Below are 26,948 nucleotides of genomic sequence, written 5' to 3' on the forward strand. Positions count from 1 at the left end.
AGTCTTCGGACATGTTCGTTTTCTTTGCCTTCTTCCTACTTATAACACTGTTTAACACTTTTTTCAAAGTACCTCGGCACTCTTTGTGAACAACATTGTACCACTTATAACACTGTTTAACACTTTTTTCAAAGTACCTCGGCACTCTTTGTGAACAACTATTGTACCACTCATGTACCAATCCAACACTTCACCACCTCGCATCGTGAAGCTGTTCTATAGGAAAAGTCTCAAGCAGCCACCGACCAAAAGCATAAAGTTATCAATAAGCTGAGAATCGAAGAAGTCAGGCCTGCCATGGATGATCGCGAACGCGGTTCCTTTATCAGCCTGCCCGACGAGCTGCTCTTGATTGTCATCGAGCACTGCGACACGCAAGATGTTGCTGCCCTCAGCGGAGTGGCTAAACAGTACAGCAACATCTGCAGACCCATCATCTTCCGAAATGCTGATCTCAGCATACACAATCGCGGCAAAGTCCTGTGTGTCTTTCCAAACAGTTACCAAAGCCTACCCAGCACATGGTACGATCCATCTGATAGCCTGCAATGCAACAATATTCCGCCTAACATGCAGAAGAGGCAAGAAGCCTTCCTGTCGGCTTTGATCAGGAACCCGAGCCTGGCAGAGTATGTCCAAACTTTCTCATGGACATTACTGCTTCTCGACAGCAATCGACGGACAGATTTGAAAATCGATCCGTTCGCGATCAACAAAAGCGTGGCTTTAGATCCAAAGAACCCTTTCAACGAGATCTGGAAGGTCTTCGCGTCCCTGACCCGTGTCCAAACCCTCGACCTGGCCTGGTTGTCCAGACATCTTGCCATGCCTCTCATCCACAGCATCCCGTCCACCCTGTTTCCCGCCGCGACCTCGGTCCGCCTGGTCGGGGTCATGCCGTACGCTCTCGCCGCCTCGATCCTGCTTACGAATCCTCAGAATCTGCTGCACCTACACCTCGACAACCTTCAACAAAGTGGGATAATACCCAGCACTCATGATGACAAGGATCCTGAAATGGATGACCCTGAAGTGGATGATCCTGACACGGGTGGTTCTGACATGGATGACGAGCCATATGATACACACTACAAGGACATGAGTATCTTTGAAATGTTCCACCTCGTAATGACCGGCTCCCTCGACGAGGCGGACGAGACGGATGAAGATCTCCGTGAGGTTCCCACGAAAAAGGTCCGTCGGATCAAAACCCGACCTGCAGACCCCATCTCCACCCCATCCCCATCCCCATCCCCGTTCTGATCCCAACGCACCGCCAAACGCGCCAACCCTGGAACAACCTCGCCTCCTTCGGGAACGAAAGCGAGTACTTCAACACGCCCGGCCCCATGCAGAACCTTCTCGGCGCTCTGGCCGGAAAATGCCCGTCCCTCACATCGCTGCACCTGCGCAAAGTAGGCGCGCGGGACCAATTCGACTTCACCCCCGCCTGCTCCAGCAAAGAAAACGACATCTACGCCGAATGGGCCATCTTCCTCGCCTCAGTGAAACCGACCCTGCAGTCCTTGACCTTTGAGCAAGGCGAGCGCCTGCTGCGCCGGGCCGACTGGGTACAGCCGCCCGTGCGGCCCATGGATGCGCTTTTCGGGGCTAGGATTTTTCCGGTACTGGCGCGGGCAGGACGGTGGCCGGGGATGAAGAAGGTGGTGGTTCGGGGTGTGCAAATGTGGGAGGAGGATGATGGACAGGGAACTGGGGAGGTGGCGCTCGTGGATGGGAGAGGAGATTTGAGGAGTGCGTTTGGGTATGGAGTGAGGGTTGTGATGAAGAGGCGGGCGAGGGAAGCGGATCATTTGGGTATGGGGTATGGCTGAGGTGGCGGTGGGGGGGAACATGTGGAGAAGGGAGGCAAAGGTTTGGAGCTGGGGTAGCGGTAGGCAGGCTGCATTTGGAAATAATGGGTGCAGTTAATCTATTCTCGGTTTGCATCAATACAGTTGAAGCCTATCGCTTGAGACCAGATTTGCATCAGCCCAATTGATTCTTGCCGTTTGAAACCGGATCGGAATGACAAACAAGAAATATATGCAGCGTCATGATCGGAATCTGATGCTTTTTCATCGTTCCTCCTTTGCCAAGCTCCAGATATTCGAGTATCTTATTCAGTCATTTCCAGAAGAGAAAGAATGGACATAACCGAACTGCCACATCCTCCTTCCAAAATCACTGTTCGCACCCTTAGTCCATGCACTATAAACACGCGTCTGAAGACATGCAAGATAAAACCCAAACACCACTCGTCTTCGCCAGAAATGTCGATCCCGCGGAGCAAACAGTCCTCTTCCCTCCAATCTAAGCAGGCACCACCAAGCAAAGTAAGTGGAAAAAGTCCTGATGGAACCGTTGGCCTAAAGAGCACGTACGGAGCAGTAGGTGGCAGGTATGCTTGAGGCATCGACGGAATACCATAAAACACCCCACTCGTCCCAGATTGACAAGTCAAGGCCCCATCAGCAATCTCACAAGTCGCCGCAGTCTCGCCAAAGTACTCGAGATTTCCCAACCTTTGTACGGCAAACCGCCAGCCGTATCCCATTCTCAAATCGTCGCTAGAGTCTTCTCAGATGCTTTGCAGGTTGAGGTGCTAGTAAAGTCGTGGTTGGGACGGTTGAGGGCGAGAATTTAGCAGGACAGGACGACTCTGGTGGGATTATGGAGTCAGTTTATTTATAAATCAATGGTAGCTTTTGAACATGAATGTTTGAATCTTTATCAATGCACCTGCCAGCTGCTTCGTAGACAGAAGAGCGGGGCCATTCAGCAACCGGCGAATCATGATTGAATCAAGCATTCGTGAATAAATCAGGCCCAGACATGCTGTAAGCAACCCTTGTCGTCGCCACTTTCATATGTCATTGCGACCACGTCGATACCTCGACGTCCTCATCAGACCCGTTGCATATGATTCAATTCAGTAAATCCCTTTGCCATCACAGTCGTTGTCGCAGTCATAAACATACTGTACTCGCCTCTCTCGTTGCTTCGAATGTTAAGCGACACCAACAATTATATGCATGCTTGAACTTGAAAGAAGAAAAGGTTAGCGAAACTTAATACCTTTCCCGGGGAGGCGACGATAAGATATGATAGGGTGTGCGAGCTCCCTCTCGAACGCGTGCGAGAGGTAATTTGCATCAATGTATACAGCTAAGAGAAATTGTCAAGCAGCGAACATCTCATTTCGAGTCTCCAGTGAATTTGTTAAAGTGCAAGGTAAAGCTGGCGCATTTATACACGACCTTGATCGATCCACCAATCAGCCAAATTCACCATTCCACCAGCATCTAACCCCTCTGGGTACACCAATTTACCCACCAACGCCAGACCCAATAGGACTGACGGTCATGACATGCATCGACTGCCAACTCTACGCCTAATTCATGTACAGATCTGGAGGAGGAGAAGGAGAAGGCGGACGACGACGACGGGCATTGAAAGAGATTGGTGTTGTGGTACGGTGGTGATACACAAATCCAAAGAACTTTGGTCATAAGCCTGCGGCATCTTCGAGACCGTTATCTTCGTTCTTGCCTGAGAGCAATGGAATCTCAGAAACGACGGATCAGCACATTGAGCTGAAGAATATTTCCTGAATCCTAGTAGTCTCATAGGTCCGTCAGTCGTCTTTGGTTCTGTGGCCAAGTCAATCCGCCGTTGTCATCACAGCTCATCACAGCTCGCTTCTGCTAGATCTTCGTCTGTTGGGACAGTCTCGTTCGTGTTCGAATACAATGTTTACCATCGGCCCCAACCTAACACGCCACTAGTAACCCCACCTCACCTCTTGATCTCTTGAAGCAGTCCTCATGGCAATGATACCCTATCGCCTAAATGCTCAGATATAAGTCATTCCACGACCTCTTCGACCTCATTATTCGACGACTTCTCGCCTGCCTTGTGAGCCAAGCTTGTTTCAGTCTTTGCCTTTCGCATCATTCAAGAAAAGTGCACAGTCTCCGAGGGTTGAGGTTAGGGACTTCTTTTGTTCTTTTGTACCAGCGTTAAAGATTACTGGAGTGCAAAATCAGCAGTAGAGGGACCAGACCATCGTTTACTCCGTCTAGGCTGCTGAAAAGATGCATATGTAAACCAGATATCCCTTTCCTTATGGCCGGGAGGGCCACGCTAGTAGGGGGGATTAAAGTTAGTCCGGCCGTCTTGGCATCAAAACCTTGAAGAGGATTTGCGCTATCCAAATTTGGGAAGTAGCCATCAATGGATTATTGACCCACCAATCATATAAATATATACCTAAAGTTGATCAAAGTTGCAGAATATGTCGCCCTCCTGAATAAGCCTCGCGCGCCGAGATCTGTCAGTAAGTCGTATCACGACGTATTTCTGGCACAGTTCAGCCGTCCGATGCGCGATGTGCAGGGAGTGCAATCATAGAGCTCCAGATGACGAACTTTTTTTCTTAATGACCCCACTCCTAGAGGTCCTACCAAAGTTTTGCTTAAGTTATACTATTCTTTCGTGAGACATGCATCAATTGGCGGTATAACTTGAGTAGCGGTTCGTCTCAGCCAATCAATGACCCTGTTCAAAGATCCCTACTAGCGTGGCCCTCCGGCCACAAGGAAAGGGATAATGGCGATGAGGGTAGTTGTAGGAAGGGATATCGCTGGAAATTGCCCACCAAAATTCCTTTACGTGGGCTGACATGCCCTAAAGACGGGGAACTGTGGTTTTAAGCGGGCCCTAGAGGCCGCTAATGGTGGCGCCTTTTGGGGGTAAGAAGATGGTTGGTGCCGACGACATTCCTTCCTCACTCGCGTATGTGAGGAGACATGGTACTAACACAGTCAGAGGGTATGGTACCTAGCTTCTGCTTGAGATGATTGACCCTAGTCCCCGTCTAACTGAGCGCGAAGCTCAGACATGGTCGTCTCGCAATTTCCGTTCTGCTACATTCTACAACACACCTACCTGCATCTTGCAGGTCTAGGAATATCATCAAAGACCGCAAAAGAACACTCTTCATGTCAAGTCTACGATGTACGTCTCGGCTAATTTACAGGTGTTGCTATCTATGACCCACTGATTGATGATTCATGAAGCTAACAAAGGCTTCGGCGGGGCTCGGACTTCAACTACCCCAGGATTTTCCAACACCGTTCTCTACCCAGCGTTCACACCAAAGCGGACACACCTCAGTCAGACCCAGAGCCTCGAACCTTTCAGTCCGTACCATATAGCCTTGTAGTCATCCGGCAGCTGCCTCGAGTTTCGATACGGTCGTTACGCTCAGGCTCATGCTTCAGTAGGCTTTTCCAAACAAGCCAAAGACACAGCACTCACCATAATGAGCTGAGGAAAACAGTCTGCATTACCGAGGGAAAGTGATAGCGAAAGGGAATCAGACTTTCAGGCCGCGCAATCATTGTGAATGTTTGGGCAGCCACGCGTGCTGCCAATTCCCCACGATTTCCTCAGACTTCGTTTCGGCAGCCATCTGCCACAATCCAGGAACCAGGGGAGTCTCGAATCCGGCTTTTAAACGTGAGATCGCCGGTCATCTCCGGTGAAATGTCCAAATGGGGCAGGTTACAACGTCACGTCCTGAAGAAAGTGTTCAGGTGCCGGTGACCACTACTTTTAACAGATAAAAGGCACTGTCGAGTGAGAGTGACTCTCATTTTGTATAAGCTACATGAGCACAAGTACGAGCGTATGCAAAACACTTTGCTTACTGGGAGATGTTATATCCGAGAGACTGCTCTCTCATGCCGGTACTCTATCGCTTCCTACTCCAATTCGCAAGACTCAAGACTTACAAGCCCTCGGAAAGCATAATATTGAATTGGTACTGGACCACTGTCTCGGAAATTGGTATTGACGCTCTTTGATGTGCCACCCAATCTCTAGTGCTAACGTTGCGATTGCTGTTCTCCACTCACATAACATGGCCTTACATGGGGAATTGCGAACGACTGTGAGAGTCTAGTCTAGGCCGGCGCCTCGAGTTCCTTGACACAACTTCCAGCTGGTGGTTCGCTTCGAATCACCCCTGAGCCATGTCCCTGAATGACCCTTCACGGCCCTGTAACTGCCGCTTGGGTGTCAGGCTCAAGCCGCGGACGCCTATTCTCATGCGACTAGGGCCGGTCAGAAGACTGTTTTATAGTCTAATTTGTACTTTATCTTCCAAGTCGCCACCTGATCCGCCGTGTCCACATCTCCGGGTTGCATCCTGAGAACAGCCACAGCCATGAACAATATCTCCAGAGGGAGTGTGGCTCACAACAGGATGCTCTCGAGGTCTTTGGCCTCTCTTCGAGCTCCCATTCGCTAATTTTCAATTTTCCCCTCATCCTTCCCAACCTTTACCGTGCACAGTCCTCCACACCTGGCGACATGGCCACGATAAGCAAGAGATACCAGAACATGTGCATCCATACTTCTAAAAGAAAACGTACGGGAACCAACTAGGATTGTCGATAACCCTGAGATGCCATGGAAATGCTCGGTATATGTAGAGGAAGATGGGAGCCGGAAAGTGCTTAAATACCTCGTTGAACCCCCTCAACATCCTCCAATCTGCCTTATCCTCCATCATTCTTTTCAGTTCCAACATATTATTCACAGGGATTTGAACTTGGTCTGCACCACAGCGCTACTAGCACCTTCAATATCTATAGTCCTCAGCGGCCAATATGCTCACGTCAACCTACATCGCCGCTTGGGCCCTTGCTCTCGCGACTCTAGCCTTCGCTGAAGAGCCGGCTATCGTTGCTCGAGCCCCACAAGCAGAACCCACTTCCGTCGTCCTCGGCACTGCCTCTGGAGGTGCACTCGATCCTCTAGCCACCAGGCCGCCTAACGTCGGACCCAGACCCGCGTTCGCAGGTGGATCAGATCTCACCATCAACGTCGTCAACTCCTTCGGCGCCCCCCTTTCCATCTTCTATGGCTCCAATGCAGGAGCACCAACGCCAGTCGGCAATCCTGGATCTGGTGTGCTCACCTCTTCAACCCGGGTGCTCTTCCCATCCAATTGGGCCGGCCGCATCACCATTGGCAAGACCTACGACCCCTTGGGCTCCAAAATCGAAGCAAGCTATTCTTCTCCCAGCTACGTCCCGGACGTGGATATTAGCTACGTTGATGGCTTCTCTGTTCCCATCTCTTGCTCCTGCTCAGGTGTCGCGGTATCTGGTTGCAACATTGGTACGTCTTCACTTCCTCACCCACATTCTCTTCCCAATATTTGCACACTGACTCTCCGCCATCAGCACTCTTCAACGACGGCCACACCTGCGCTAAGCAAGGCCCCGGCCCGATTTGCTACAATCCGGAACAAGGCGTTCCAAACGGACCTGCTGCCCCCTTTTTCGAACCTTGTGCAGGTGCAGCCTACACCTACCCTAACGATAACGCTGCGAATAGCTACGGGCAGTGTAACACTGGTGTCATCGACTGTTGTGTGGGTCCTCAGTGCCCTGCTCCGTCACGCCAGCACGGCAAGCGGGAGCTGTCTGATGTAGCTAAGAGGCACTTCTGGGGCCGTGGGAAGGTCGAAGCATGAGAGGCTGTAGATCGACGAGAGGCTGCCTATGAACGCGACACGGTGTTGACGATTCTTCCCTTCTCCGTTTATACTTATCAACAAGTTTTGTGCCTTGTACTTGCCGTTCGTACTACGTGTGCTTTCCATCAGCACTTTTGCCTGATCTGTCGAGTTCTCGCGCACTGCCATTACGATTACGTTCGTTTCGGTTGTATTTAGCATTTCACTTGTAAACCATGCATCGAGCTCCCATTCCATTCATTGATTCATTCATTCATTCATTCATTCATTCATTCATTCATTCATTCATTCATTCATTCATTCATTCATTCATTCATTCATTCATTCATTCATTCACGAGTAGTAGGAGGGCAACGTTCGCCCCGCTGCAGCGACAAGGCAGGAGACGGGGTCTGCACAGACGCACACGCAGCTGCCGGTACGGGCGATCGAGGAGAAGAAGAACGTGGGATCAGAGTGGAAAGCGAGACAGGCTGAGATGGGCCCCCTTCTCCCCCCGGATCACCAATCCCCACCTCCCAACCCTCCTCCATCCCAAACCGGTAATATCGAACCGACCCCGGGCCCAGACCCCACTCCTCCGCACCCGCATCGCAGACTCCCAGATCCAACCCCCCCCCCTTTCCCCCCTCCCCCCCCACCACCCCCCCCACCACCACCCCCCCCCCCCACCAGCATATCCGGCCGCGAGTCAGTCAGTCATTCAGTCCGTCAGTCATCAAGAAAGCAGTCACCACCACCTCCACGCCCGACCCTTCCCGACCCGAGTCCACAACCGCCACCCCGAAGCATCACCTCGTCTCCTCACCGGCGAACGGCGTCCGATGGCTTTTTTTCGGACGATCAAAAGCCTGCACTGGTGCTATGTATGACGGGAGGGATCCGACGTGGTGGGGGAAAGCTGGCGAGGGTTTCGCGTATGGTTGGTCCTTTGAAGGTTAAACGAGAGAAGGAGGGAAGGAAAGGGAAAAGGGAGGGAAGTTGAAGGGGGAGAGGGATGAGGGAGGAAGGGAGAGGGAGAGGGAAAGGGAAAGGGAAAGGGAAAGGGAGAGGGAGAGGGAGAGGGAGAGGGAGAGGGAGAGGGAGAGGGAGAGGGAGAGGGAGAGGGAGAGGGAGAGGGAGAGGGAGAGGGAGAGGAGGGAAAGGGAAAGGGAAAGGGAAAGGGAAAGGGAAGAAAGAGGTGAAGGTGGGGATGAATGGAGAGAGAAGGGAAACGCACAGCTTTCATGGGTAGTCATCTTCATACGGGCGGCATGAACCATCGTTTTCCTTCATTCGCGGCCGGAAAGCATCATGTGGTAGGACACGTCCGGCTGCTGTACGACTTCACTTAGGTAAAAAACGAGGCTCAACACTTCCTATTTGATACTACTAGCTCACTACTAGCTCAACACCATACGAAAGGACACAACTTTCTTTTTTTGCTCTGTCCGGATAGGCTAGGCTGATGCCAATCCTTAATGAATTTCATCGCTCGACAACTCACCATCGCAGGCGAACGCCACCATTAAGCGTACCTTTAGAACGAATCGAGAAAGCTGGGTTAGACACAGCCGACTACTGCCTGCAGCCATCATCTATCCCCGGGGTACTGACTACCCAGCCACGAGCATCGGTCATGACGGAAGAAGACATGATGCGCTACTTCCAGGATGCGGGTTTGGACATAGCAGACTTTGACATAACACCCTCGCACATTCGAGGCGCCCGGATTACCAAAAAGGCACATCAAACCTCACTATCCGAAGAGGGTGAAACAATGGGCCGCATTTTCGAGAAGGCACACCTGAACATAACAGATTTCTTTGTACGACTCTCACCCACCGGAACCGGGCTCACAGTTGTGCCGGCAAAGAGCACACCAATTCGTCCTACCTCGGCTGCCATTTGCTTCTCAGACCTTCCCGGAGATATATTATACACTGTTGCCGAGCACTGTGACCGCCATGACCTGCTACGCTTTTGCCTAGCGTCGAAAGCTACGATGGAAGCAAGCGTCCCTCATATCTATCGGCATGTGGACCTCAGCACGCACAATCGAGGTCTCGTTGATTGTTATGGGTACGAGCCGCGGAAAAACTTGGCGTTGTATGGACCTCGGGAAGAGCATTCGGATAGTGTAAGGTGCATCAATATACCGGTGGATATGATATCGAGGCAGGAGACTTTCATTAAGACCCTGATGAACCGGGCGGAGTACAGGAAGTACGTCCAAGTGTTGATTTGGACGTTCTTGCCACCAACTGGCCATTGGCGAAGATTCAGCAACGACGTCGCGAAGCCTGCTTTCTGGGACCTAATGAGATACCTCGACAATGTCAGGAAGTTTGATCTGGCAGACCTTTCGCAGCATTGGAGTACCGTGTCTCCACGACCTTCCCTATTACAGGGTCCGTACTTTCCCAATGCTTCTGCCGTACGTCTACTCGGCGTAATGGAGCCAGTTATAGCCGTGTCGATACTGTCGACGATCGATCCAACGAAACTGGTAAGCCTCACTCTTGACAACGTTCAGTGCTGCGGCAAGGCCCCATACGGCACGGTGTTTGCGCCTGTTCCAGGGTCGCGTCCGTCGCCTTTCAAGGGGGATACAAAAGCCATATTGCCGCAGTACAGGAAGTGGTGGTCGGCGGATTCGGATTTCGTTTGGCCGGGCCTTATGAGAGGCCTGTTGAAGCATCTCACCGGTCGCTGCACGGGATTGAAGTCGTTGACCCTACGCAAAGTGGGTGATAGGAATGTTGAGGAATGTGACCTGTTGCGGGGGATGAACGAATGCTTTCTGCTGGCTGAATGGTCCGCCTTCATCCAATCGGTGTCAGGAACTTTGGAAGAATTCAGATTCGAGCAAGGACCGCGACAGGAACGTCAATTCGATACGAGTATTCGTGTTCATCCGGTCCGGATGATGGATAGGCTCTTTGGATCTACAGTGTTCCCTGTGCTTCTTGCCGGACCATGGCCGCGTTTGAAGATGATGGAGGTCAGAGGGGTGAGATCGTGGATCGGTCACGGGATGAGGCTTCGGAAAGTCAAGATTGAGGAGCAATACGAAGGCGTGCCGTTCGTTGTCTCGTTAGAGGATCAACTCAAGGCGGCAGTGGGGCGAGGCGTAAGCGTGATTGTGGAAGGGAAGGGTAGGACGTTTGATCTGGTGGGAAGACCAGGGCTGTGCGGGACACGGATGTCATGATGGACAATTGGGATGCAGAGACTTACTAGTAGTCAGCTCTTGCGTTGGAGACAGTTGCGGGAGATATTATTATTTATTATGTGACCGCAGAGAGCATTGTTGGAGGAAGAAGGGGGGGGAGGAAGGAAGGAAGGAAGGAAAGAAGGAAAGCAGGCACTGTTCTCGACGGTGTATGTATTGCGTGCTGGATAGTAAAGTAGTTAGATGAATGGTTCCGCTCCAAGCGAAGGAAATAGACGAGCACAGCCAGTAAAAGGTAATGTTCGCATGAGAGTAATATGTCAGACAGGGGCGCCCTATTTGTCATATGCAGCACATGTACGAGTACATGAGCATGCCGTATTAACCGAGCAGTCAATTCAGTCGTAGCGACGGTGGACTTGTTCTTCCATCGTGAATGGAAGCAATTCTACGATGACAGGCAGGAGGCAAGATGAATAGAGAAAGAAGCTAATGGGTTAGCAGCAGTCATTTTGCATGGCAGTGACCACGCTTGTTCCTTCCTCCTTCCAACCCAAGGGCAGCTTCCTAATTATAATAATATATGTACTTTTCATCTCTTGTATGATGATGCTACAAGTACACTAGGTACTGCTTGACCCCTCCGTGGCAATGAATGCTGTGCTCTACTCGTATTCATCCCTTTCCGCTAATCTTATGCTCATGTAATACGCGCTCGGTTCGCACAGAATGATCTGATGCTAGCTTCTCAATTCTTGCTTCGACCCCTTCTACCTAGTAAGTGCTCTACCTATTAATCCCCGCAAAAATGACAAATCAGACATGTTGCATGTTAAGGTCTGGCGTACGCAGCTTTGTGTCATCCACTCTAGCTTCCGAGTATGAGGCATCATATTCTCCCCCAACCATCGAATCCCAGACTGTGTCGACCAATCATCTTCCATCCATTGGCATCCCAATCATGCGGCCCGTCGTCATTGCTCTTAGCATTTCATCTTCGATTTGGGACGATCCTCGCCCTATCCAAATTCCCTTGGACCCCCTCTGACGGCAATGGCGTTTTCCATCAGCCAATCCTGCTCGTGATCATGGCTGATTCATCATATCTTGGCAGAGCTAGACTCAGATCAGCGGCGGCTGTGCAGATCATGTCATCAGTTAGCGCGTCATAGCTGGCCTGTGCGGTGGCAGGTGGAGGCTACCATCAGGCGATTTGCGGGACCTGCATTTTTCTCCTTTCTCCGTGACTGGCCGCTTGTGGAGAGATAAAAGTATCTTACCTTACTTTACATTTCAACCTTTTTCCTTTATAAACAACTCTTCAATACTCGTATACTCTGCCTTCCAGCAAACACCGCCTGCCACACCACACCTACCCCATCACCCAGTCTTCTGATATACTCATAATTTTCAACCACCCATCAGCGACTCAACAAGACCACTTCCCACACCACCATTCTCCATCCCCTCACCAAACAATGGCCTCCCCAATCCCAACCACCTTCGCCACAGACTCCACTCCCCAAGAATCATTCGCCGCACACTACGACCTCGACAACCCCATGGAATCCGTCAACTCATACTCACGGTAAGCTCCCATCCACCCTCTCCTCCCCCCCTCCTGCCCCACCCTTCGTTGCCCCCCCGTCTCCGAAGCGCTCACGCCCACCGTCCCCATCACCCCCCCAGTCCCCAGCGAAGCACCCGCTGACTCGATCGTCCAATCAATACAGACTGATGCACCAACACACCAAACGTCAAATGGACCTCGCCACCCGCTCCAGCCGCCGCGCTCCCGCCGACCAAGGCGTCAGCAGCATGGGCCAGCTGTCGGCGAGGGTAGCACCGATAGCGTGGACAATTTGCAGCAATGAGAGCTCTACCTTCCCGGCTCGCCTTATCTATCTCCGAATCGCCCCCCACACACACACACACACACACATTGAACTTGAAATTGTACCCGCACGCACGCAAGCATTACGGAGAGAGAGAGGAAAATGACCGCGGCGTTTGAGTACGCTTTGCGGCTCTGATTGAGTCGATTGTATGAGACACGAGCGATGGGGCACGCGTATTCGGGGCATGGAGTTGGGGTCGCCGGTCGCTTGGGGTGGGCTTCTGTTAAGCGTTGCGTAATGTATCTTGGATAGATAGGGCTAGATGGTTGATGAAATCTCTGAAGACGAATCTATGAACCTGATCAATCAATAGCCCTCTCGTGTGCCTTGCTGATGGTAGCGTTTTTTCGTCGTGGTGTTCAAGATTGTTCCAGCGTAGTGGTGTCGCATGCGTTGATGTCGTGATGGTGGGCTTTTTGGTCTGGCGTTGCGCAAGTGCTGTAGTTCCCATGAGCTAGGAGTGGGTGAGTGGGTGAGTGAGTGAAGATGCATCGGGTCGTCCGATCTTCAAGGGTGGAAGAATGTTGTATAGTCATCATGTGAAGAAGATGAAGATGTAATCTTGTATGTGTGTTTACTACCAATCTTGTATGTGTTTACTACCGACACGGCTCACTCCACCCCCCTGTTTTATGCCCTCGGATAGACTACCACGATGTCATGAAATACCCAGCAAATTGACACTTCATCTCTTGATAAGAACACACACATCTCCCTCCCTGTTTTATGCCCCTCGGATAGATACCACTGTCATGAAACACCCAGCAAATTGTCACTTCATCTCCTGATAAGAACACACACATCTCCCTCCCCTCTCTCTATCTCTTTCCTGATGAATAACCACCGTCCCCGCTCCACTCCGACCCCCAAAAGCAAGCTACCCGTCAAGAATTCAACCGACTGCTCAACCCGCTCGCCGCCTTGGCCCCCCCGCCGAGCATGCCGGCGGCGGGGCTCGCGCCGCGGGAGCCGCCGCGGGGGAACGGGGCTGCACGCTCGAGCCCCGCGTCTGCACGCCGCCCCGGCCGCGCTTCAGCTCCGCCATCTGCTCCTCCTTGCGGCGGATCAGGTTGTCCCGGCTCTGGACCGTGGCCTTCTGGACGGCCACCTCCTTCCGCAGGGCCGTGATCGTGCCGTCGTTCCTCAACTCCTTCCGCTTGATCTCGTTCTCGGCGGCCTGGCGGAGGAGTCCGGGCTGCTTGGCTTCGAGGGCGGCGAGTTCTCGGGTCGCGGCGGTGGCGGCGGTGGAGGCGTCGGTCCAGAGGCGTTTGGTGAGCTCCCAGTCTTTGGTCAGGTTGTCCATCTTTTTGTTCTTTGCGAGGACCTCGGCTTCAAGCTCACGGATCCGAGCGTCTTTGATGGCTGTGTCGCGGACCGTCGGGTCAGGGTGGTTGACGAGCTCGAGACGGGCGGCCGTGAGGTCTTTCTGAAGGGTGCCACGCTCGCCTTTGAGAGCTAGGATCTCGGTTCGAGATCTGCCATTGTCTCTCTTGGCCTTCTCAAGCTCAGCGGCTTGCTCTTGGATCGTAGCGTAGCGGTTGCCGGCCTTCTCGCGCAATTCTTCGTAGTCGTACTGGCGGCGCTCGTGCCAGTATTCAAGGCTCTTGATTTTCTCGTTCATCTGCTTCTTCTCGCCTTCCCAGAGCTTTTCAGTGACCTTGCATTCTTGGATATCTGCCGTAAGGCTTTCGATGGTAGGCTGTGAAGTGTTAGTGACACAGAAAAGGCAGGGTTGTGTTGAGGACTCACAGGACTGTTGAGTCGGCCTGCATTGTAATCTGCAAGCATCTTCCGCTTCTTGGCTTGGACTTCTAAAGAGTCGCCATGTTCGAGGTCCTGTAGATAGTTAGCAAGTCGGGTAGCGGACATGGTTCCAAACAAATACGGGGCTTACAAAAGGACGCCCCGCACGCGGAAGGGCATCTGGGTTCTTTGGATTCGTGATGAGTGGCAGGACCGGATTGGGATAGTATTTGGGCGCTCCTTCAGGCTTGTAGATGTCTGAAATGTCAGATATAGCGTCGGACAGGGACGAGTCGGAATCCATGATGGGCAGGTTTTCGATGGGACGGATGTTTGCTAGAGTCCAAGCGGATGTTTCAAAGCCTGAGTTGGAGAATTCAAAGACTTGTTGAGCACTGGCTGCTGGACCAGGTTCGTCAAGTTCGAGTTGACCAACCGAGCGTTGTGTATGCCAAACGCAGAAAATAAGTTTGCGGATCCTGTCGATAGGCTCTAGCGAGCGCGCTAAACACAGGTCCAGGTGCTCGACAGAGCTGTACACAACCAGTCGAATCACGGGTGTCAACTGATCACCGCTTGCCCTAGGTTCTCGCGATTCCGTGATATGGGTATCTTTCGCATTGAACGTTTCATCAAACGCGATGATCAGTTGTACAGGCGGAAAAGAGATGGCCTCCCCTGAGGGTATGATACTCACCACCTGCAATCCAGATTGATCTGGATTCTGTGGTCTCGGTCCGTTTGTCTTCGTGTCTGGTCTTACATAAGACACATTTTTTCCTTTCAGAAACATCTCAATGATATCCAGAAGATGGCCTGGCTTTGCAATTACCGCAATATCTATTCGACTCTCTTTAGTAAGAGCCAAAAGGTGTCCCAGAAATTTGAATTTCTCGCTGGATAGCTCAGCATATAGCGCTTCTTCCTCGGGGTTTATTTCTTCCTGGCTACCTGGTCCTCCACCTTCGAGGCCGATATGGGTAGCCACATTGCCAAGTCGATACAAAAGTGTGTTCAGCCTCTCCACGATTTCTTCGCCGATCCTTTCTTCCGTCATGTTTCTGCTTATGGCTTGTGAATGGTACTCAATGGTGTCCACGTACTGACTCAATATACGGGGTTGCATCGGCAGAGTAACGACAAATTCCCTTGGTCCCAAATTTCTCACCTTGAGAGTAGTCGTCTGGCTCTGCAGTGGAGATGCCTCTTTGTGCATCGAGAGCTTACTCGGAGTGGTTGGAGTGTGGGGAGCCGATTGAGGATTGCGCGCTGGCAGTGAAATCTCCTTCAGGATCATGGACGGCTGAATCTCTAGTCGTTCTGGCTCTTCTTGAATTTGATAGGGAGCCTTCGCTGGAATGATTGAGGGTGATGCTATGGAGCGCGACGACTGTGCAGCAATTGGTGACTGGACACGCACACGTAGCTCATCTCTCGTCACAGAAGGCGAGGGTCTAGCAGTCGAGAGTGGCGGTCTCGGTTGCTTATCAAGGCTTGGATCTGGAGACCCTCCAGCAGCTGATACTTGCGATCGCTCTGGTTGGTCCGGGACCAACGATGACGGTCCAACGTTTGTCGCCGTTTGGGAGCCTTCATGATCATCTCGGGTTAACGATGGAGACGCTCGAGATGTAGAAGATTCGGAATGCTGTCGCTTCCCACTACGCGCCGCCACTCTCTTCGCTTCGCCGTCTTCACGGATTCTCTTGAGCGTCGCTCTAATCCGTAGTGGTTGCATGCCTTCAGGCAAGCCGTTCTCGTTCGGAGCCATGTCAGACATAATGTCTTCTGAACTCGATGGTGGCTTAGGAGGTTCTCGAGAGTCCAAAGTATCCGGCAGCTGTACTCGACTGGCTGGGATTGATGAACTGTCAGTCCTTGTGGAGCCACGTACGGGATCTTCAAGGTCAGTGATGCCTTCTTTTGAAGGTTCTGGATGATTCTGTTTGGTTGACTGCGAATTTGGGTCTCGTAGGCTCAAGATCGAGTCGTCTGTTGTTGTGGCTTGTGAGGGGTGGCTATTGTCGCTGGGATCTTCTGAAACCGCAAAAACTTCCAAGGCAGCAGAACGTCGTCGTCTTTGGCGTTCTTTCGCTTCGGAGACGGCCGTAGAGGTACTCTGATGCGGATCGATTCTGCGCGTTGATCTGGCTACGCTCCTTGATGATATATCAGAAACCTCCTCCACAATTTGTGAATTTGGCTGTGCGTTCTGCAATTGATCTTCTGTATTGCAACTAAGTCTATAATTCTTTCCACGTAAAATTGCTTTGAAGGTATCAGATCGCGGTTGGACGTACCTGCTGACGTGATAGAGATTCGAGAACCTTGACTTGCAAGAGCTAAAGGAACTTGTGTCTGGAAGACGAGACTGTCGGTAAGGCTATGGTCTACCGCGTGACTTGGATGTGACCTTCGATCAGCAGATCCTGGGACTTGTACTTCCGAAGACCCTTGACGCTGCTGAATATGCCCTGCTCCTGCTGGAAGAGGAGACTGCAAGTCTGCTGAACTATGAATGACCTGTTCGTGTATAATATGATGATCACTCGGATGCTCGGAGACGACGGCTCGGCGCCGGCGTCGATCGTGGTGGGTGGAGGTAGGGTCAGAGGTACTGCGAGGTAGCGAAGGAAATCGAGCTCCGAAAGGAGACTCTAAGGACGACTCTGTTGTGATTGGAGCTGGCTCAGATCTAGACCTTTCAGAGGTAATAACAGAAGGCTCGCTAGCTGCTAGCACGACAGCTGAAGAATCTTCGATGGAATCGCTGGCCTCTGCAACTCCACAAGTGGATAACTCAAAGTCAGTGCTGTTTTGCAAAACACGAGATTGGTGGGTTGGTGGGGACCGATCTGCGCTGAGCACTGCTAAAGACGTGGTTGACGTGGGGTTGTAGCTAGAAGATCCAGGAAGAGACTGTGAATCAGGTATGATACCGTTGCTGTGTGGCGGAGATGTGGCAGGAGCAGGTGAAGATTCCCCAAGTCCAGAATTTGGATGTGGTAGAAGCGAAGATGAGTTTCCCTGAGTGGATAGAGAAGATTGATAGGCAACGTATAGGCCTCTATCAAGACTGCTGTGCTGCGAGACCTGTACAATGATATTGGGAGGGTTGAATTTGGAGTGGGATGGAGGATGTTCCAAAATTCTTGATGTGCTTCTATTGTGGTTTGGAGAGTCGCTGTTATTTGTTTTGTGAGAAGAAGTCTCGCTGATATGCTGAGGCTGAGGTCTTCGGGTTTCGACAACTGTGTCACTGGTCGTGCAATCTTTATTTGCACCTGGCCGCCTTCTTCTTCGTCTCTGTCGTTTAGGTCTATCCGAGAGACTTTGAAGGGCAGATGAGTGTTTTAGTTCCCAAGCCTTTACTGCGGCTGTATTCACGTGCGTCTTAGGTTGCTAATTGATAGTTAGCGCCTACCAAAGAAGCAGACTATCGAATCACTGAAGATAATGTAGAGGGCAGAAATGCATGTCTGATATCTGTACCTACCCAATCTGGTTTGAACCTTTCTCCGGTTATGGGATCGTCCGCCCAATCGATCAGATACTGAGTTGACCTTTCTCCAATGATAGCTTTGATGCTGTACACAGGGCTTGAAGGATTGCTCTGGCTCCCTTGCGTAGGCTCTACAGATTCTTCTTGAGATTGCCAGAGATCCGACAGCAACCTGGCTCTCTTCGATAGAGTTCTCTCTGTTCCTGGATCTGGACTATTCCTGCGTTTTCGAGAACTCATTATGCAATTGACATGATTGGTTGCGGGAATCTACTGAAGACATTTGGGGTGTCTATACATCTCAATTGGGGGTTTCAATGGCCATTAAGCAGCAGTGCATATACTCACATAGGTCGTCTTGTGATATCGGAGAAGGTGAGCGGAAGTGAATGCGATGCTTTGACGAATCTGGTTAGCGCTGATCAAAAAAACGCGCTAGCTATCGACTAGCCGATTACCTAGTCCGTTTGTTCACCACACATTGTTCATGCGCTGTTTTTCGTTGGAACAGGTACTTGTTATTCCATAACTGATGTTGGCTTCATGCACTGGTTTTCTTGGATTGAGGACAACAAAACTCCTTATCTACTACTTCAAGCTTCTTCTTTTACATGGCGCGTCTCGCTGTTTATGACTTTTAATGGGTGGCGTAGGCAGAGTATAGTATCAGGGTTTTTCAAGATACACATTTTCATTGCATTTTCTGCATTTTCTCGGAGTATGTATGTACTGATATTACAAAACGAAGAATCGATAACAAGAGCCTTGAGGACACAGCGACTCGTTTCTTTGACCGTATGCAGTGGTCCTACTTGGGTGAACGGGGCGTGGGCAGGGGAGTGGTTCAATTGGAAGACGCAGTCTAGTAAAGAGGCGTCAAAGAAAAGGTACCCGGGGAGCTGGATCGAGAAGCTTTGCCTCACGAATGTTCAAAATGGAGATCTCGAAGCACAAAAGATCTCGAGATGCTCCATGGATAAGCGGGAAAGCGAGCAGACAGAAACAGTAGTAGCAGTTGGCGGCTGACAAGCAGCAGAGATTCGTTTTCCAATAACATCGTAATAAGAGGCAACCTATTCTTCCTATGGCAAATTTCTATACTGTCGGATCGAAAGTCTTGCACGATTCGTTCACGGGTATTTCCAAATTGGGTCCGACTACTGCTCTCGGCTCTGGCTGTATCGACGGACTGTAGTATTGACGCCGCGAAACTCCACTTCATAGGTCCTCCCAGCCGTATGGAAGTTGCGTTGCGGAAAGGCCCTCATTTGGGATGCCGTGATGTTGTCGGGTCGTGGTCATCAGATAGTTGGATGTCAAGACGGTGCATCACATGTAATTAAACCTTTAAAGAGTAGCCCAGTCCAGGCTGGCTCAAGCAGTTGCCATTTTTCCGAAGATAGCAATATTTAGTCCGTGGCAGCTCTGTTCAGGCAAGCTCATGAACGTATGGGCGTATTCGATCTGGTCCAGCAAAGTCCGTGAGGAGCGTTCTTGTCTCTATACCCATTTTTGAAGTGACAATAGTATACCTGACACTGTCAGAACATTGACCCATAGCTATGGCTGTACAGGCAATCCTCTTTTGGTGGGTTGCTCAGATCAATTTGGAGATATATTCAAGGAATGCAAGCAGCTCTCCAGGCCTTTGAGACTCGTCACAATTCGAAGGTTTCTTGAACTCCACACTGCTCGGCTATGGCGCGGTGGATGTCTGCTAGGAGGTCTAAGAGGGGAGGAACTGTCATTCCAGATACGTGTGATGTGTTGATCTCCGTCTCCATGGTTCTTGACCTATAGATCTTTAATATGATTGAGGGGCTTTCCTTCCATTGGTGAACTTAGCATGTGGGTTTTCCACCTCCACAAGTCTCACCTTCCTTTGATCAGGTGCTACCACAGGCAGAAATCTGCAAGGATGAGGTAGTATCATTCAGAATAAGACTCGATGTTTTCGGCAATCTTTGATAGTAAAGCGGACCGGATAATTCGAGCTCCCTTCAAATTGATGTTTACATGTGAAGGTGCTTTTCGTTCAGAAGCATGTCTATCATCAAACACAAAATCAGGTTACAAGAAAGCATTCAGATTTTCGATGTAATAATCTGGATTGTTGACACAGCAATAGACCAATGAATCTTGGGAGTCAAGAGGATTTAGGAATGTCCTGCTTCTACGCCATTCTGTGGAAGTTGCTCCCTGAGCCACGCATCGTAATCAAACCCGAGCTCCTGTAAAGTCTTGATATCATGACGAGCATCCCCTTCATCTGCAAAGGCCTTCTTTATAGCCGGAAACCTCTCTCTCGCCCATCTTTCTTTCGCTGACCATCTCATTGACATCTTGCCTCCTCGACCAGTAGCACGCGTTGCCCAATCTACTAGTTCATTATGGTAGTCGATGTCTTTTGGAAATGACAGAACATGAAACGATCTGCCAACACCGTGTTCCGCGACGACGTCCTCTTCCCACCTACTCATCTCCGACGTCGAAGGAAGATCAAGCCTATCAGCCCATACGCGAGCTACGACGGCCCCTTGCCCTTCGGCTGTTCGGAAAGGAATGATCTTCGCAGGAAGACCGATGAAAGCTATAGTAGGATCATCTATATAGAACAAATGCTTGTACAGATGCTGTACTCTTTCCCCTGTTGATATGAGTTTAGATTCAAGCGAAGAGGAAAGAAATGGAAAAGAATAGTAGTAGCCTGTAGCGAATAAAATCGCATCAACATCTTCCTCCACTCGACCATCCGCAAAACGCACAGCTCTTGTACCATGAGAAACTGGCAGGAACTCCGCTATCTCTGGGACATTTTCTTTATAGCCCGCAGCAAAGGCCAAAATTGACACTGACCTCTGAGACATCAGAAGTGGGCGTTTGCAGACCGCTCCAATTTGAGAAGCAATATCAGTACCAGAGGCGGCGTTGCCAACAATGATGACCTTCTTATCGGCAAAAGGCTTTGGTCTTCGGTAAAACTTGGTGTGCGAGATAACGCCTGGACTTGTTTGATTCCACTTCTCGATCCCTTTGATCTTCGGTAGGATGGGCACAGTGTAATGTCCATTGGCCACCACAACAGCATCGTATATTTTTTCCGTAGACTGTATTGGTCCGGAGGTCTTTGAGCCGGACTTGGTGAGCTCCTGGTCGTGTCTGGCTAATGTCCATCACTTGAGTCTGAAACGACACAAGATGCTTAACATCCTCGCCATAGTCTTCAAGGTACTGTGTGACAACTTCTCGGCTTGGGAAAAGCTGGTGGTCTTCCAGTGAAGGCATATCGGAAAACTTCATGATACTGTGTGGAATATTGGTCTCTAAACGCTCGTACATTGGTGACACAAATGTTGCTTTTTGTGCACCGTTTGCGACGCCATTTGGATTTGAGCAAGGGCGCCAGATTGGTTCGTCCAAAGGCTGATGTGGATTGGTCTGAGGAATATCAATCGTGTCGATGGGGTCGTTCGAATAATTCCAGACGCCACCAAAAGAAGCTTGCTGCTCAAAGACGTCGATGGTATCGAAGCAGTTCTCGGCAAGGAGATATCTGTACGCATCCCATCAATGACGTAAGAGCCTTGAAGGAATCTAGTATCACACGAATGGGGAGTAGATAATCCAAGACGTACTTTGATGCGCCAATTCCAGCGGGACCAGCCCCAACGACGCAAATGTCTTTGACCTTACGTCTCTCCCCGCCGTAAGAACCCATGGCCAGTATTGAGATACTCTTTCAAGATAAATGAATGAATCAATTGAAAAGGAACTCTCAGATTTTTGTGCAGCTACAAGAGTAAATGAGCCTCGGGGACTAAAAAACGACGAAAGCACCGCTTCAAACGTATATCCACTACATCATCAAGTAATCATTGCGTGAACACTAAGTTTATAGAAAGAAAGACTCTATACACGAGGCATGGAAAGTCGCAGTAGTCATGACCAGGAGAGGTGAAGTCCGCGAAAAGAAAAAGAACAAGACTCTTTGTTCGCGTCCGCGTTTCCGCCCCGCCAATCAATTTACTCGAGACCTCCAGCTTCTATCCTGATTGCAATTGAAGCAGTTGTCCGTTGTAAGATCAAGCTAGATTTTATGACGCGACCCCGTCGAGCAATATGATGACCACGGTCTCGAACCATGGCATCGCCCACAACCGTGCCGTCGAGCACGCCAATCGCAGAGTTGAACCCGGACCTTAGACCTGACGCATCTTTTGTCACGGGCATTGTCACCCTCATCTGGCCCTATGCGTCATCCAAGAAGACGTCCAGCCTTCTGCTCGTGGAGCCAGACTTTCGCCTCCGTTCAAATCGAGGACAAGTCCGTGTTCACTTCCAAGGCTCAAGCGCAAAGGCTGTGGCAAGATCTGGTATAAGCAGTGGAGATCAGCTTCTATTGAGCCTGAAGGGCGCGCATTGGGCAAAACATACTACAACAGTTCAGACGCCGGGGAGAGGGATTGACTGGGAGCTACAATTTGGGGAACGCCTGGTGCTACAGGTAAGAGGGCTACGAGAGCGCCACAGAATCGCTACTCAATATTTTCTATCAGATCCAGCGCCCTTCGCAACAGGCTATACCCCTCGATATTGACCACCCAAGCCCGTCGCCTGAACCCTCTGTTCAGACCTCGACCCCAGCCCAGTCTCCACCCCATAACAACCACTTCGCAACCTCAACTGGTAGACCTCAACTTAATTCCCAGGTCTGGGCGTCTCCCGCTTTCCTTAAACGCAGCCATTTCCTCGCTACAGACTATGATCCATTCGCACAGGAAGACTTCCCAGACAACGACCGGAAAAAGCGTACCAAGTTTGGGCGTGGTAGCGGCCAATGGCGATTCGCAGAGCGGACGCCGAGCCCTGAAAAGGAACCTGAAATTCCGCCGCTCGATGTTGCCAGTCCTTCGAGACCGCCAGCTCAGGACAGACCCAAAGGAGAGGATGTCCAATCACTTGTTCAAGAAGCGCATGACGCAAGGTCACCTTCAAGTGTAGCGACGAACGCGTTGACTGATCGTGGTGAGCTGAGAGCCCAGTCTGAAGATGACCCTACTGTCAAAGATATGTCTGTTCAAGAGAGGGAAGAATCGTCTATTTTGCTCAGCCAAGTCGACGGTGGTAGACATATGGTAGACGAGGTCGCTAAAGATGAAAATGGCGGGATGACTACTATTATTACGGGAATAACTCCGCATACGACGAATACCGATCTTAACAAGGTTGAAATACTAGAAGAGCACGGGGAAGTCGACAACAGTATTCCTAGACCGACGAGTGCTATCTACAAGGCAGATTATGTGGGCCATGAGGTTTCCCAGGAGCGGGCCCAAATCGCGCAAACTTCACCTTCAGCGCCTATTGAAATATCGTCTTCGGCTTCCTCTTCGTCTGCGCCCGAAAGCTATCAAGAGCCGGATGGGGAGTCGGACCAAGTATCCGATAACGCATCTCATCAGGAATCTGACAGCCTATTTGACGAGCAGTCCGAGTCCGGACAAAGCAACCTTGCCATGTACAGCGGTCATACGTCTGACTTTGGCCTTGACGGATCGACTTTCTCCCGCCCTCCGCCACCCGCAGAGTTTGCCCCGTCTCCAAGTGTCATCAACAGAATCGAAGAAGGAGTAGAAGCTGATCGCCTGAACACTGACGATGCTAGGGACATCCCGTCTCCCCTTCAGAGTGATGTTGAGCAGATAGAAAACGAAGCTGAAAAACCATCGATTTCAGGAGACTCGGCCGCTGATTTGTTGCTTTCTGATAACGTAGGGTCTGGGGAAGATATCGACATGCTTGAGGGCCACGATGCTGCACAGCCACGTCCGGGTGTGCGACTGCCCTTTCTTGACCAGCTCGGGAGTCCAGAAGCTGGAGAACTTGACGACGAAGCCACGAAGAATCCAGCTCCCGCAAATTTGCTTGCTGACGACGTAGGTTCTATGAGAGATGTCGACAGCCTTCAGGATGAGAATGCTGTGCAGCGATCCCCAAGCAATCCGTCATCGTCTTCCAACCAGTTCGAAAGTCAAGAATCTCAAGAAGAGCTTATGCTTAGATCTCCAGAAACTCCCGATGACGAAGCTGCGCCTGAGTTGGTTCCCGAACAGTGCCCAGCCGAATTTCTAGAGGAAGAGTCCCCATCTTCTAGTCGAGAAAAAGATGACTTGTCAGGGGCTTTTGATGAGGAAGACACTCTAGAGACGAGCCTGGAGAAAGATCTAGCTGATTCAGCAGTGCGACATGAATCACCAAATACACGTCAACAGGAAATGGCGCTAGATGCAAGGCTACCGCAAGAGGACTCGAAGATCCTCCCTACTCAAAGTCACGACGTCAGGGACCGCGCCGAAAGTGTGGGCATGTTGACCTCAGAAATCCAACAGACCACAGTCGAGATCATTGATTTGGAGAGTGGTGACGAAAACGACATCAGTCCTCAAAACATTGGCCAGGAAGACTTACAAGCGCTCGTCGATAAGGATGATTCCGAGTTCGCACCAACAAACAAGGTGTCAGCCCACGAAACCCCTTTGCCGTTAGACTCTGATGCTGGAAATGAGCAACAGACATTGAAATATGAGGCATATCGTCTATCGACTCCCCCAGCCTCTACGCGACTAGTGCTCAAGTCTGTCGCGGTGGTCGAGGAGCTCCCGCCTGTAGATATCCGGATAGGGTCGGAAGCTCATGAAGAGGCTTTTGAACCTGAACGGGAGGGTTCTCGCAAGCAGTCTCCAGCAGCGATAATTGAAGGGTATGAAAAAGAGCTTTCATTAACAGAGGAGGCCCAATTCCAGCGACTACAGGAGGCAAGACTTCAAAGTAAGGAACACGAGCTATCAGCCAAAAAGGAGCCTCGTCTCAAGCGATCGCCAATAGCAGAAACCGAGCTCAAGTCAATACCTATAGACGAATTGCCTTCAACCGTACCCGATTCGTTTGAAGGCATAAAGTCAAAGAGCCAACTTTTGACACCGAGCTCAACACAACGAACAGACTTTATATCCCAGCCATCATCCGTATCACTCCATCTCACGTCAGAGGGTGACACCCTACCAACACCTCGACTGACACAAGGCACTTCTGCTGGAGTCGTGCCTCCGCAGCCGCTTGCTCCTATAGAAGTACCGACCCTTTTCGAGACAACCGCGCCACCCAAAAAGACATCGGCGTTGATTGAGAAGTTGAAGGAGATGCGAAGGCTATCAAACCAAAGCCCAAAACCCCGATCGAGCGACGCCAGTGTCCTAGATCCATGGTTTGCGCCTAAGCAGTCTAGCCAGGTTGTCCCAGACAGTGAGGATGAAAGTGAAGCAGAGAGCTCGCCGGAAAGAGAAGCGCAAACAGAAATTCCGAAGATTGGTGGTAGACAGCTGCCTCAGACTCCCGAAAAACCACTCGCGAAAACGTTCATACGCTCCCCACAGCCGAACTACATCTCCTCGATACAATCGTCTCCTCAATATCTCCCACCTTCTCAACCACCTCCTCCAGGCTTTCGCACAAACCTTTCGTACTTTGTGCCTCTTGCGACTTTGACATCACACTTTGCAACGACTGTCGACATCCTCGCCATCGCCCTATCTAGCACGCCAGTCACCCGTGCCACCTCGGGACCAAGAGATTACACCCAAACTCTTTATATCACCGATCCCTCGTCCTCAGCATTACAACACTCCATCACCACAGCACAGATATTCCGACCTAATAACCGATGCTTTCCTCTCGTGGACAAAGGTGACGCCCTCTTGTTACGCGAGCTCAAAGTCCAACATTTCCAAAGGCGTCTGTCGCTACTCAGCACCGAGAGTAGTTCATGGGCAGTCTTTCGCAAAGGGGCTGATGTGCAAATACGTGGGCCACCTGTCGAGCTCGGAGCCGAGGAAAGAGGGTTTGCCCGTGGGTTATGGGATTGGTGGGCTAGCCTTGGTGATGATGCGAGAAAGCGATTCGAGAATGCAGTGCCTGAATACAAGAAGCCTAACGGTACGGCTAAGACCACGAAATCCAAAGCAGGTGGAGACAAGAGCGATGCACCAATCAAAAAAGAGGAGATTGAGGGCTTAGGTGTCGATCTGCCTGGCTCACAAGCCAAAAGAAGAGAATCAATGAAAAAGCGTGCCTTAGGTCTGGATGTTGTGGAAGAGAGGGAGGTGGTGCATGAGAGCATAGAGGCTCCAAAGCGTGTCTTGCGAGCAAGAGGGGCGAAGGACGCGAATGGGAGGTCAGAAAGCGCTCGAGAGTCGCGCTCCGGCACACTCTTTATCGGTGGGCTGGGAGAGCCGGATGAGACTCAAGGGAGCGCGCATGAATTGAGGGATGGGAAGGCTTATAGAGATAGAAGGTGACATGCATGATGATGGCTTCTAACTTTGTGTGCATTAGTGTGGCCTCGCAACGTACAATGTTAACATGGTTTAGCTTGCGAAGTGAGCGTTCAAGCGACTGAAGTATAGCGCATACCATGCTACTGTAGTAAAGTGTGAATGGATCTTATTATTCCTTCGAGACCATGGGTCTCACATCCTCTCCAAGGGTAGTGTTGTAGGTTGTCTCGCTGTTCGCCGAAACCATCGTAGCATTGCCAGCATGTGACCGGTAGACAGAAACCGTACCTCATCATCTATTATATGTTCACATATCAGCGGCCGTCGAAGAAGTACGAATTATGGAACAATGAGGGTGTTACAATATAATCTCAGTCTTTGCCTTTAAACATCATGCACAACCAGCGCCAAGCGTAAAGCAAGAGTGTATTACGTGGCTGTGCTTTTCGGACTACCAGAAGCTGTGTTGCATCTTCATATGATGAGGGAAGGAGGCTTGAACAGTAGGGTGCACGGACCTTTGATGAACCTGATGCCTCATAAGACAATCCATTGAGTGGAAGAATTCGCTGTATGAGCCATGGCGCGATGTTAAGCAAGATAAAAGCCTATAAAAGGAGGCTGTAATCTTCGAAAGACCTGAAAATGTGATAGCCATCTCGTGCTGGTAGGAACAGAAGAATCTGCGTTGAGACAATCTTCGAGATTGAACGATTGAATACCTGGTGAGAAATATAGTCAAATAGTGATAACTTTCTCATCCAAT

The 26,948-nt window shown here is 50.7% G+C and overlaps 9 protein-coding genes across 9 annotated transcripts; 6 read left to right on the forward strand and 3 right to left on the reverse strand.

The window, feature by feature from the left end:
* Window positions 1-297: 297 nt before the first annotated feature.
* On the forward strand, window positions 298-1,263 carry HO173_007780 (uncharacterized protein; the record flags this gene model as incomplete). Its single annotated transcript, XM_037309680.1, has 1 exon — window positions 298-1,263. One exon carries the CDS (start codon window positions 298-300, stop codon window positions 1,261-1,263), a length of 966 nt encoding a protein of 321 aa, XP_037163357.1.
* Window positions 1,264-1,349: 86 nt separating this feature from the next.
* HO173_007781 (uncharacterized protein) lies at window positions 1,350-1,835 on the forward strand (the record flags this gene model as incomplete). Its single annotated transcript, XM_037309681.1, has 1 exon — window positions 1,350-1,835. The coding sequence occupies one exon, from the start codon at window positions 1,350-1,352 to the stop codon at window positions 1,833-1,835; it is 486 nt and encodes a 161-aa protein (XP_037163358.1).
* Window positions 1,836-6,677: 4,842 nt separating this feature from the next.
* HO173_007782 (uncharacterized protein) lies at window positions 6,678-7,549 on the forward strand (the record flags this gene model as incomplete). The annotated part of the gene is made up of 2 exons (XM_037309682.1): window positions 6,678-7,191; window positions 7,257-7,549. 2 exons carry the CDS (start codon window positions 6,678-6,680, stop codon window positions 7,547-7,549), a joined length of 807 nt encoding a protein of 268 aa, XP_037163359.1.
* A 1,621-nt stretch (window positions 7,550-9,170) lies between these two features.
* On the forward strand, window positions 9,171-10,745 carry HO173_007783 (uncharacterized protein; the record flags this gene model as incomplete). The annotated part of the gene is made up of 1 exon (XM_037309683.1): window positions 9,171-10,745. One exon carries the CDS (start codon window positions 9,171-9,173, stop codon window positions 10,743-10,745), a length of 1,575 nt encoding a protein of 524 aa, XP_037163360.1.
* A 1,439-nt stretch (window positions 10,746-12,184) lies between these two features.
* Window positions 12,185-12,707, forward strand: HO173_007784 (uncharacterized protein; the record flags this gene model as incomplete). Its single annotated transcript, XM_037309684.1, has 2 exons — window positions 12,185-12,294; window positions 12,440-12,707. 2 exons carry the CDS (start codon window positions 12,185-12,187, stop codon window positions 12,705-12,707), a joined length of 378 nt encoding a protein of 125 aa, XP_037163361.1.
* An 801-nt stretch (window positions 12,708-13,508) lies between these two features.
* Window positions 13,509-18,089, reverse strand: HO173_007785 (uncharacterized protein; the record flags this gene model as incomplete). The annotated part of the gene is made up of 5 exons (XM_037309685.1): window positions 13,509-14,303; window positions 14,354-14,440; window positions 14,499-16,573; window positions 16,648-17,749; window positions 17,844-18,089. 5 exons carry the CDS (start codon window positions 18,087-18,089, stop codon window positions 13,509-13,511), a joined length of 4,305 nt encoding a protein of 1,434 aa, XP_037163362.1.
* Window positions 18,090-20,005: 1,916 nt separating this feature from the next.
* HO173_007786 (uncharacterized protein) lies at window positions 20,006-20,716 on the reverse strand (the record flags this gene model as incomplete). The annotated part of the gene is made up of 1 exon (XM_037309686.1): window positions 20,006-20,716. One exon carries the CDS (start codon window positions 20,714-20,716, stop codon window positions 20,006-20,008), a length of 711 nt encoding a protein of 236 aa, XP_037163363.1.
* Window positions 20,717-20,798: 82 nt separating this feature from the next.
* Window positions 20,799-21,567, reverse strand: HO173_007787 (uncharacterized protein; the record flags this gene model as incomplete). Its single annotated transcript, XM_037309687.1, has 2 exons — window positions 20,799-21,402; window positions 21,485-21,567. The coding sequence occupies 2 exons, from the start codon at window positions 21,565-21,567 to the stop codon at window positions 20,799-20,801; spliced, it is 687 nt and encodes a 228-aa protein (XP_037163364.1).
* A 423-nt stretch (window positions 21,568-21,990) lies between these two features.
* Window positions 21,991-26,203, forward strand: HO173_007788 (uncharacterized protein; the record flags this gene model as incomplete). The annotated part of the gene is made up of 2 exons (XM_037309688.1): window positions 21,991-22,353; window positions 22,406-26,203. 2 exons carry the CDS (start codon window positions 21,991-21,993, stop codon window positions 26,201-26,203), a joined length of 4,161 nt encoding a protein of 1,386 aa, XP_037163365.1.
* Between the last annotated feature and the right edge of the window lie 745 nt (window positions 26,204-26,948).

Source organism: Letharia columbiana, assembly GCF_014066305.1.
Source record: "Letharia columbiana isolate WasteWater2 chromosome Unknown Sc0000026_s0, whole genome shotgun sequence".
Classification (NCBI taxonomy): Eukaryota; Fungi; Ascomycota; class Lecanoromycetes; order Lecanorales; family Parmeliaceae; genus Letharia; species Letharia columbiana.